Source organism: Vigna umbellata, chromosome 6, assembly GCF_029865625.1.
Source record: "Vigna umbellata cultivar VRB3 chromosome 6, Vumbellata_1.0, whole genome shotgun sequence".
NCBI lineage: Eukaryota > Viridiplantae > Streptophyta > Magnoliopsida > Fabales > Fabaceae > Vigna > Vigna umbellata.
This window is the reverse complement of record NC_142170.1, coordinates 35,747,731-35,760,281: the sequence shown is the minus strand read 5'-3', so window position 1 is coordinate 35,760,281 and position 12,551 is coordinate 35,747,731. Positions and strand designations below refer to the sequence as shown.

General features: G+C 32.4%; 2 protein-coding genes across 2 annotated transcripts; both read right to left on the bottom strand.

Annotated features, from left to right (window-relative positions):
* Positions 1-451: 451 nt before the first annotated feature.
* Positions 452-1,930, bottom strand: LOC124833216 (uncharacterized). Its single transcript, XM_047307669.2, has one exon. It carries the CDS (start codon positions 1,899-1,901, stop codon positions 789-791), a length of 1,113 nt encoding a protein of 370 aa, XP_047163625.2. The 5' UTR covers positions 1,902-1,930; the 3' UTR covers positions 452-788.
* A 6,582-nt stretch (positions 1,931-8,512) lies between these two features.
* Positions 8,513-12,322, bottom strand: LOC124833300 (transcription activator GLK1-like). Its single transcript, XM_047307781.2, has 6 exons — positions 11,527-12,322; positions 11,102-11,242; positions 10,168-10,509; positions 9,903-9,959; positions 9,645-9,767; positions 8,513-8,882 (listed from the first exon to the last, which is right to left on the bottom strand). Exons 1-6 carry the CDS (start codon positions 12,025-12,027, stop codon positions 8,733-8,735), a joined length of 1,314 nt encoding a protein of 437 aa, XP_047163737.2. The 5' UTR covers positions 12,028-12,322; the 3' UTR covers positions 8,513-8,732.
* Positions 12,323-12,551: the final 229 nt, after the last annotated feature.

Here is a 12,551-nt window from a genome sequence, read left to right as displayed (position 1 = left end):
GATGGAATAGTTTAGTTATTCAAAAATCACTTTTATTAGCTTCTTAATGAGTTTATTTTCCAATTGAAGAAAAGTCTGTCAAGGAACTCTTATGACTCTATATTTTTGTTTTAGTTATAGCCGAAGAATATTATGATTAAGTCATCTATGAAGAATAATTTGTTATCTGGAACTAAGGTGGATAGAGAGAACTTGTATATTTGTCTCCAATATTTTGTGGATGATACCTTAATTTTCTTAGAGCCTAAACGGGAAAAATGTATACATTGTGATTCTTTGTTGTTTTGAATGTCATCTTTGCCAATGTTTTTCTACCATCTTATAAGGTGCCTAGTAAAGTGGCAAAATTCATTTGATGAAGGAAATGAGAATTCTTGTGGAGTGGACTTAAGGATACATTTTGCCTGTTTGATACAAATTTCAAATAATGTTTAGTTACTGAAAACAAGGATGAAGAATAAATGAGAGGCATAAGTTTTGTCATATACTATAAGGCATTAAGTTTTGTGCCTTGAAATTGTTACATGATGAAAACAGAAAGCTGTATAGTTTCCAATTGGTAAAGTACTTAAAAAAGTAAAACCTCACACTGCACAAATGATAACACTGCATACTTTCCATCACTTTGATCTGCAAAACATGAAACTGTGCAAGATCAAGGATGAAAGGAGAAACTGAAGCATAACAATTATCTCATAAATTAGAAGTATTTTCCTTTCAATATGTAAGCCTCGTGTTTCTCCAACTCTCACTCTTTCACCACACAAAAATACAAAAGCTAAGAAGACTCAAGGCCTGTAACCTTGTTCTTGCTGCTGCTTCTCGTACTCTTCCATGGTGTCAAACTCATTTGGATACTGACTTTTCTCATGGTAACCTTCGTTTGCAGCAGAATTCCCTCTCCCCGATTCATACCCATTAAGGTTATAATTCTCATTAACACTGTTCGCATTATAAAAGTACCTACCATTATCCAGGAACCTCGTGTCACTCATTCCTTCTCTCTTCCCCTCATTGCCATTACCGTTATAGTTGTTGTTCTGGTAATTTCCCTCGTCATTGTTGTTAGAGAACCGGTCGTTGAAGTTGCTGGCGTAGCCACCAGTGTTAGTGTTCCTGTACTCTTCGTTGTTGTTGTCATCGACGCTAAACTCTTCGTGGTCGTTAACATTGTTTTTGAAGTTTTCATACTTGCTGTCATTGTTTCCGAACTCTTCATTGTTGTTGACATTGTTTCCGAACTCTTCGTTGTTGTTGACATTGTTTCCGAACTCTTCGTTGTAGTTGACATTGTTTTTGAACTCTTCGTTGTTGTTTACATTGTTTCTGAACTCTTCGTTGTTGTTGACATTGTTTCTGAACTCTTCTTCATTGTCGTTGTTGCTGCTGCTGCTGTAGAAGTTGGTTTTGGGGTAGCCCTTTTTGTAGCTCTCATCATTGAAGTCTTCATTGAGAAGCTCAAAGTTTGTGGTGGTGGTGGTGGTGGTGGTAGGAGTCTCCTTGGTGGGAGAGTATTGGTCATAAGAGCCCCTACCATACAGACCATAACCCTCTCCACTTTCTGAAAATTCAGGCTCTGGTGCTGGCCCGGATGGTATTGTTGAACCAATTGCTTGTTCAGCCGAAGGTGCTGGTGCTGATGCTGGTTCGAGTGCTGGTGCTGGTGCTGATACTGGTTCAAATGTTACCGGTCCTGGTGCTGATGCTGGTTCAAATGTTACTGGTCCTGGTGCTAACGCTGGAGATTCAACTTTAGTTTTCTGGAGAGGGTCTTTGACATTGTAGATGGTTCTGAAATGGGAGAACAAGCTGAAAAGCTTGCCTTCTCTGGCTTGGATTTGGGGTGAGATAAGAAGCAGCAAGAGCAAAAAGAAAGATAATTGGTTCCCAAAAGAAGCCATGGTGTGGAATGAGAGTGAGAGATGAGTGTCTGTTGGGGTGATTTTATAGAGAGATTAAGCTGATATCCATCAATGGCCGGGTAATTATGCGGGGATTGTGGAAGGGAGAAAAAAGAATGTGGGGTATTATGATGATGACTTCTAGGCCATGCTGCATGTGCAAGGTACCATGGGAAACACAAAGATGTGCAGTACTCAGAAAATTAAGGTCCAAGTCAAAAGGTGGCATCTTATTTTCTTCCTTTTTCAGTTGCTGAGATGAGTCCTTTTTCCCTGTGAATTCCAAATTAGTTGGTGCTAGCCACCTTTTTAAGGCAATTATGATGAAAACTGAAGTTGAAAACAAAGAAGTTTGTAAGTGGGAGTTTGAAACTTTGAAACAAGGAAGCCACATCACTTCTTTTCCTCCTCAAACATTCAAATGTTAAAAATTCCTTAAAAATCAAGTAAAACAATTAATAGAACCACACAACAGAGCAGTTTAGTTGGTCTTAAAAGTAAAACTTACTAGTAATCAATGTTTAAAGTGAAGTAATTATGATGCAAAGGGGTTAATGTTTTAATATTATTTGATTATTTCATATTTAACCCTAGTTCAACAACAATAAACCTTAAACTATGTCATTTTTACTTATCAATGCCGGCTGCAGTTTTAAAAACCAAGTTATTTGTTCTTGTGTGTTAATTTGGAGATGGTCCACACGTCATGCAAAGCACTACAGCAGCTGAGAAAAAAAAGAATGATAATAGAGAAACAAGAAGAAAACGTGGTAGCATTTCTGGGTTTGTTGTTTATTTAAATGAGGAATATAACGTGGGTAGCAATGCAGGCTCTCGATAAAGAAGCACATTTAGTTACACCAACCCAGTGGACTTTTGTAATTAAGCAGTGATTGAAAAAGGTATTAGAAAAAATGATGCAAGATAGGGTATTACGTTTGCTTAAAGAATAATCAAATTGATTGATTTTGGAACAATCAATTAAAGTAACAGTGCATAAAGTGTAGTCTAGGGATTTTGGGAGCAAAATTGGTAAAGTTAGGTCAATGATTAGGGAAAAGCAAGTGTGTTGTTTTGATGTTGGATTCGACTTGGAGTGATGTTGAAGGGACAGTTTCTTTAAGCGTGGCGCGATGAACGGGAGAATTTGCAAAAGCAAAGGTGAAACCCAACATCAACATGTTTTTTTGGATGCACAGGTGAAAACACTTTGACTTTCTATTTCATGTTTGACCCACAAATTAGGATAATTTATGGAAACATGACAAATTTTAGGGTGCTTCTTCCTTCACCTTTATGTATTAATTTTTTTTCTTTTTATTTTGAATTCTGAAATTCACAGTTGATACAATTTGGATTGTGAAATTTAAAATATAAATTTGTATTCTTGGTTTTATAATTTAAAATGCAAAATAAAAATTATTTTAAATTATACAATTTAAAATATAAATTATATTCTAAATTATATAATTAAAAAAAATAAAATGTGTTTTGAAGAACGGAGGAGATTAGTGTCGGTGCACAGATCAATTCGAGAGGAAGGTAGACTATGATGAGAAGGAAGGAGAAAATAGGGACAAAATGGTATTTTCCTTAATTTATGGAGGTGCAAGGAAAACCTATCAACGTGCATAAAGAAGCGCCCCAAATTTTATGGTGGAAACAGATACATGGGCATTATGTCACTCAGGCATTCAGAGCCCAAGCATTCCTTTTATTGAGCCTGAACACTTTTCTTTCTGGACCTCTGCTGCCTTCACTACAATGACTCTCCATAGTGCTACTGTTTTTCTTCCTACTAAGTTTCACCTTCATCGGGTTTGATGATAAAAAAATGTGTAATGGTTGATGTAAATAATGAATATATGTAGATAATAAATATACGTATTTTAGTTATATGTTTATTGATACAATGACTACGAGATTGCCATGATATTTAATCAGTAGATATTAACTATTTAATTATTTTTAGTAAATTTTATTTGAATATTTTAAAATAATAAGTGATAAAATAAAATTGTTGATAAAAATATTAATTATTAGATAATGTTTTAGAATTTTAATATATATATATATATATTATTATTATTTTGATTTATCAAGTTGAACATGATTTTAAGAAAGTTATTGTTTTAAAACTCATATTTTATGGGCGAATTTATTTAAATTTTATAATGGTCAATTTTTTTTATAAAAATATTTAATTATCTAATTTTTTTAATTATACTTTAAAATTAAAAATATTTAGATATATTTTTTTTCATAAATACTCAATAAAAGACAAAATTTTTTTGGTAGGATAAATAATAAGTAGGTACTCGTATTTATCCCACTTTTCATTGCTGGATAAATTTTGTTTGTAATAATTTTACATTATTTAGTTCCTGATTTTGGATTAGTCATGAAATATTTTTGAGTGATTACTATAATTTTCAATTTTCATGGTTGTTAGTTCAAATATAGATTCCAAACAAAAAAAAGTAGGTTTCTTATTTTGAATAAAACAATTTAGAAAGCTTTTACAAATTATGTTATAAAGACACTCTCTTTATAACATATGTTATAAAGACACTCTCTTTACTCTCAATTGAAAAATATGTTTTACCAACACTCTCTTTGTCAATATGCGACACAAAAGACAAAATCTCATTATTGTTATAGAAGAGAAAGAGACAAAATGATAATTTTGATGAATCAGGGATACGAGAAGAAACATGGGATGCGGAAAAGAAAAACATGTTTTCTATTTTTTTTTATATTCTCCTAATTATTGATTAATATTTCAAGGTATTTAGATTTACTTAAGTATAACATTCATAACTACTATGTTTTATTCACGTAAGCTTAAGGAATAAATTTCTAACCACATAATGAAGAGACAATATTATCGACTATATCCGATCCGGTGTGTTATTTGTCTTTTGCTTCATACATTTTTTTAAAAAAAAAACAAGGTATCATTGATTTGAGAAAATACTTTTTCATATTATTATTTTTACTTTTCACAAATAATTATAAAGATATTAATTTTCACTTTATTTTTAAAAGTATTTAAATAGAAAATGATAAAAATGATTTTGCTTTTTTGTAATTGTCTCTATTTTCAAAGAGGATAAACAAAACCAAATCAGTATTTTTACAATCAATTACAAAATTTAAAAAATTCTTAAATCAACCCAGTCCTTTTGGAATTATTTTAAATAAAATAAAATAAAATCATTTTTAACATATTACCTATCTTATATATATTTATAATATTATTATTTAACATGTCCTAAAATGGTCTGTACTGTATGGTCAGACAATTAGAGAAATATGATTGAGCATAAAAGATCACTAGGAAAGAATGATCGGTTACATACGTTTAAACCCATAAAATCCAAATAAGAAATATGAGAACCATCTTAATCGGATATGACTAGAGACAAACAAACCTCCTTAGTGGTAAACATCCCTAAAAACCGCTTCAAACCAAGATTATTTGTAAGTGCTACTTAGTAGGTAATGGGTCATGACTGGGCTATAATTAGGGTTTCACTAATTCATGGCCAATCCTAAAAACTATAAATAGATGTCAAAAGTAAGATGATATGTGATTGCATTTATTGTGAATTTAAAACTTTGTTTTACCTTGATTAAATTAATTACTGACTTAAGCATTTATAATTACCTAATCTAATTGAGTAAAGTGTGTATGTGTGTTTTGTGGAGATACTCGACCCTACACCCAAAACATGGTCCAACAAACAAAGAATCCAAATATAAGATTTATGTGATATCATAACATAAAGAGAGAATAATTATGAGATATATAATATTATTTGTAATATATAATCAAAATTTATTAATAGTAACAAAACTCATTAACATGTTATTCATAGGTCTAAAAAGGTTATAAATACAAACTATTACATGGAGTACATTAAATCTAATAATCACTTTTACTCATAAATCTTCTACCGACTTGAGCATCAAGTCTTTGTAGTGAACCTTTCCCTTTTAATAAGTTGGAGCTAAGTCACACGTTAGTCATCCAATTAATCCACTTTTGAAGATTATTCGACCAAATCGAATAAAAATAATTATGGATGTGTAATATAGAAAAAAAAAAGAGTCAACAAACAACATTCATACACTTGCTAAAAATGATGAATGCTTTGAATGACTTGATTACAACCCTAGTAAGGGAAATGATGAATGCTTTGAATCACTTTACAACCCTAGTAAGGGTGTGGACTTGAAAGAGATATGAAGATGAAATTAAAAATACTTTTTGTACATACAAATAGGTTGAGCAAGTATTCCACTTATATATACAAAAAATATATATTCTTTTAGTGCTAAAAAAACAAAAAATCATGTAAAGGATTCCAACAATTGAAAAAAAAAGTATATATAATGCTTGTGCGAAATTTCAATCAAACTTAATAATGATCAAGAATAAAATTAATCTTCATTTCCTAAACCATTAAACATTTCCAGTAGAAAATCATTATTATTAAAATAAAAATCCTTTAAAGCTCTTTGATAATAAAGTTGGCTAGTAAATGATGGTTTGAAATGGAAACGTAGAATAAGTTAGCGTTTGCGTAATTTTTACTTTATTTTGTAGGTAATGACATTGAAGCAAAACACTACAAGAGTATCACCGATGTATACAATTTGTCGGTAAATCCTATTTAGCAATAAACTATCAGTAGACACAATTTTGTTCATAAAGTGGTTTTCTGTAAAATTTATAGACAGATGCAAAAAGCAATAAAAAATTATTGACGACCTCAAATCAATTGATAATTACTGATGACCATAAATTTGTCACTAAATGTCTCCTCATAATTATCCATTAGAGTTACTAAGGGATTTTGGTGTTGGTAACATCTGTCAATAAAATATAAGCGACTGTGTCTCTTTTTTTTTTCTCTTCTTATTCTTTTTCCTTTATTTTTTCATCTCCTCCTCTCCTTGTTGTTGTTGTACCACTACAACTATCTTTAGATCATCTTTATCCTTCTCTTCTTTTTCTAACTTCAATAACAACCATCACCAATGTTCTTCACCTTTGTGTCACTACCATGTCTCCATTGTGTCATTGGTGATCATCAACGTGTCACCACAAAGCCATCGACGCATCACCACAATGTAATTATATGAATAACATTTAAAAGACTACACATACCTCCTCTAATTAACCTTTATTTGTTGTGAGGAAACTGGGATAAAATTGATGTGTACCCTAATTATAGTTTAGTTGACAATGAACCTTATTATTCATGTAAAGGTTTTGTAATTTATACTATGAGCATTGTATTATATTTAGAGGTTTGTATTTATTAGTATTCTCTACTGTTATATGAGTTTGCAAGTCTGAATGAGTTAGGGATACCCTAAATGTTCTATATTAGTTATTGAATTACTTTTCACTGATAAAAAAAAGATGATTTTTTTAATTCATCCCCAGTGGAGATGTCAAAATGAAATAATCGAATGATGTTTTATAGGCAAAAATTCATTTGCTGATGGACATCTTTCGTTTTTTTAGTGTTGTTAAAATGAGTCACTCGACTCGATCCACCACGAATTGACTACTTAGCGAGTGAACCCAAACCTGGCTCATTTATCAGTGAGCCGAAAAAATTTGAACCCGGCCTGACCCATCATGAGTTGATGGGTTAAACGGGTTGGCTCACTGACTCACTTAATTATATATTTTTTAAATAAAAAATACATTGTTTTTTGTAATTCAAGTTTAAATAAATTTAACTCTAAAATGATGTTAAACTCCAAAGACAATTCAAAATAAAAAAATGTAACATACAACTCAAATGTAATCCAAAAATAGACTCAAAAAGCGAATAAATAAGTTTGTAATATTGATAATAGTTGTCACTCATCCATTTATTTATAAGATTAGAGTCTTAAATGGATAAATTTATAATATGTTGATCTCTTGAAACATCTTTTTCTTTATTTTCATTTACAATACAATAAAAAAACAAATAATATTGAAACATAAAATAATTAATAATTAAATTAAATTAGGTGGGTTGGTGAGCCAACCCAGCTCACAACGGATTCAACCCGGATGAGTCAGGTTCTAAATAAGCCGAGTTGAAAATTGGTCCATATAAAAAAATTTCATTTTTTTCAAACTCAACTTTAACCCATTTTCACATTACTAGTTTTTTTACATGTTATAAGTCGTCATATTCAAGTTCTTATATAATGAATTTAAAACTTTATGTCTAATAAATTATTCGTTATAATTCAAGATGTCAAAAACATTATTTGTTTTCCTGATTTGGGATATATTAATGGCCAATTGGGAGAAACTATGGTCTTCAACAAAAGCTAGTTAAATCTAAATATTTTACGATATTAACGAGTGTCAAACGATTTTTCTTCATATCAATTATCCGAGGGAGCAAAAACAGCTATATAACCATTTAATTATGCAATTTGCTTATCGTAATAATTATTTATCTCACAGGGTTTAGTGGTATTGGCCTTTGAATATCAACTATTAGTTAGTAGTGCATATACGAAAGCTAAAAAGTTAGTCATTTACTAAAATGTCTACCAAATTAAGAAGAAACATTTCACAGTACTTTCTGGAAATTCCTCATCATTTATTTTAGTCTCGTAGATTTACTAAGATTAGTACAAAGATGTTTCTCTTCCAAAAGTTATATATATTTATGTTTCTCTTCCCTCGTAGTATATGATAGAAGTAACATAGGAAACAAATATGCACATTCTGGCATACAAGAAGAGAACTGAGAAGTCGTCGAATTAGGGTTTTGAGGCATTCACCATGTCTCTTAGACTTGCCATTCAAGCACAAGATGGAGGGATTTTGGGAATCCCTTGTCTTTGTAGTTCACCCATTACACCATCAAGGGCTGGACCTTTAAGGCCAAGTGGTAGTGGCAACCATGGTTTTGATAAAACATCACTAATAGCTGCATCTATGCTCTCCTTTGACTGTCAAAACAAACATGAACACATAACTTAAATTAACCATGCAACATTATTTTTATAAAATATTGACCTGTGTCGTGCGTTTCAGTTTGAGTTTCTTAATTTTTTCGTACAAAAATAATTACTTCCTTTTTTTTAATTTTAAAAATGAAAAATGGAATTAACTCGCTTAAAGTTGTGAATCCAGTTTATAGAACTTTGGATTTATAGACACGGACCAACGACGGGAAAGGAGAGGACAGAAAGAGAAGTAGGAAAATGACAGAAGAAATTAATAAAGACAAAAAAAAAATAAAAAAATCCGTGATTTAATTTGTAAGCATTCAAACATTTTCACACCCAAAAATAACTTAGGTTTAGTAATATATATATCATAAGTAATAGTTTCGTGGAGTGAGTTTGATCTTTCAAATAAAAACATGTTTTATTTAAAATACGATTAATTTTGTATTTCTTTTAAAACCAATCTAATTAAAACAAAACTATTTACTGTTGAATTTAGAAATAAACCCTCAATATATATATAAAAAGTTGAATCATAATATAAATAACATTTTTTATGAGTAAAATATTGTTTTAGTACTAATAATAGTTTTGTTTGTATCTATATACTGGAGACTCTATACTTGACTAAGTCTTTTGAATTAATGTTAATAACTGTATAATTTACTATAGATTAGTTTGTTATTGACTTGATTAAAAAATAATCTTACAAAACAAAAGAATTGACATATATATATTTTCCATTGAATGAGTTGGAATTACCGGATGAAAATCGAGGAGGGGTCGAGGTGGTGGTTGGGTGGCTGGGATGCCAATGCCTGGATCTACTATTTGGAACATTGTATGGTGTGGAGGGATGCCCGGAACAGTTTGAGACCCAAATCTCTGCAAGTTAACATTCTATAGTGAGTGAACCAGCATTTTGATATTGTATATACAGTAAGGTTGTTCTCAAAAGGATCCAAATTTGGAAGGAGAAGACAACGTAGGTGGTTCCAAAAAAGTAAGGTCAATAGTTACCGTGCTTGTCAGAGGCGGTGGAAAACACGGTGTTCCTGGGGTTGGTGCGTTTGGAGCCTGCAGTATCAAACAAGAACGAACCTATTAATTTAGATAGACAAACACAAGATATAAGGGCATATTGTTTCTTTTGGAGAAAATTTAAGAGCTTTTCTTGTCCTATATATTCGAATACAATGAATCAAGCATACAGTTTGCTACTTGAATGTGATTGTGTGTTGAGTGAACAGTGTTTGAAAGAATTTTCATAGTCAAAAGAGTTAACCCGTTGATGTTGGTGCCAATAAAGAGGGTCCGGAGGCGGCGGAGAGGGAGCCGTTCGCGGTGGCCATGCCGGCGGGGACGGTGAATATGGGAGATGTTTAGGCCACATGTGCATGAAGGACTGGTCCATGGTGTGATGCCCCCATACATGGAAAGGTCTGAAATGGTGCATTGGTGTCATGTGAGGGAAACCCATGGTAGGTGCAAGCCAAGGGTTCACGTCTCTCTTGCTTCCTCCTCCTCCTCTACCTACGCTTGCTGCACCCATGAATTGTTTCCTTTGACTCAACCTTGCTGCTTCAGCTTCACGTGCTAGCAAATGCTTCCTATGGGATCGATATTTCTGCCACCAAAACTGCATACTTTAGAAACCCTCTTCAGTAAAACTAAGCTCTTTTTCTATTCATAGGGTTCATGTTTCTGATACAAGATCCTAGTTTAACTAAAAAATTTACCTAACTTTCTTTCTTGCTGCAACATATGCACATTAATAATTGCATATGTCAATTAAGAAGAAAGACTTATGCACAAGACTTTTCAAAGTTCTTAGTAAATTTAATTTTTACTGGGATGTGTCAAGTTTTAATAACAGTACAGTATCTCACTAAATGTACAAACCTTACAACTCTAGGCACAAATTTGAATCTGTGTGAATCGCAAATTTAATTAACTTTAAAAAGTTTTCATATCAGTAGATATATATCTTTAATAATAAGTCTTTCTGCAACCATATAATAAATCAGTGATAATTACTACTTGTGTACTCATTTTTTTCAGTGATAATTGAGCTTGTTTATCAAAGAAAAAACAACCATATAATAATAGTAAGAAGAAGAAGCATAATCTAATTTTTTATTTATTTTTGTATCGACTCTTGTTGAGTGACTGGGTTGAAACTTGTGGAAGAGAGAGAAAACAAAGTTGAAGAATATTACTTGAAGGTGGCTGGCAATGTTATGGCGAGTGAGACAGTCAATTCCCATAATCTCCAAAATCCTTGAAGGTACAGCCTTATCCACTCCGAGCTGCTCCACTGCTTGCACGAATCGCCTGTGCAATTCTGGGGTCCAATCCACCTTCACACAACCCAAGAAAACACACACACAACACAACTCATTACTACAATACAATACATCAAACTCATTCCAAAATTCTAACACTAAATGCATTTCTCTTTCTCTGTCACTTTAACTTAAACGCCACTCCTGAGTTCTTTGGACACACTCTGCAACTATAGAAACCCATAATAGAGATAGAAAGACCTTTAAGAGTTATCCTTAACGTGTATGAACTTTCCTGGAATTAGCCTAAACAAAAAGCAAGAAAATAGGAATCAATGACAACAATAATAACAACTTACCTTCACCTTTCTCTTCCCTAGCGGATTATTCCTTGAATGCGTTGATGATTTTCTTCCTTTCTCACTTTCCTTAGGGGATGGATTCACCACCACTGAATGAATTGATTCCTCGCTTTTGCTTGCTATCTCTTCCCCTCTGCTAGACCCGGAATTGGAACCAGAATCTGAACAAAAATTGGCTGCTATAACCTCATCTTGTTTCTCGGTAGTAACTATATTATTCTCATTCCTGTCATCAGATTTGTTATTTACCACTGAAACTGACGAGACTATCTCCGATTCCTCGCTGAGGGAAAACTCAGCCAGCATTTCAGGGTCCATCTCCAGATCTGGCAAGACATCTTCATCATCGTTGATTCCCATGAAGAGGTCATCAAAGTTGATGCTTTCAAGCAAGTTTCCTTCTGATAAGTCAGCAAAGTCATCAGTTCCAATGGAGAAGCTCTCCATCTCCCCTTGCTCTTCATCTCTTGTGCTCCTCAAAGGTGACACCGCCAGCATGAATATTAATCTAGATTTCAACCTCGGAGTGAATGAATATATAACAACAAAAGCAAAACAAACTCCACTTATATAAAGCAGTGTTCACATATGCCTGTGCATGAAAATCTTCAAAGCTGAGGGATTCAAAAGAAGATGAATTAATTAGTTTGAAAATGTCTGTGTTGCCTTTTCTGGAAAGAAAGGGAGTGTGTGAAGAAGAAGCTAGCTGGGACCGCTCTCCACCACAACTTAGCTCTGAGTATCAAAACAGAAGTATTTTCACGGTTTTTTGGGGGCGTGTGCTACTTGCAAGCTTGGTCTACATTAATATATTATATAGTATATTTTTTATTTGTGGATGCCCTTTTTTGTGTCTGAAAGGGAATTTTATAAACAAAAATATACATAGCATGCTGATATAAGCATTAGAGAAATAAATGCAGATGATATGTATCATGACATGGCAAGAGAAAAAAAAAGATTAAGCTAGAAAAAATGAGCAAAGTATTTGCATAGAGATGTGCATATGTAAGTACTTTTTA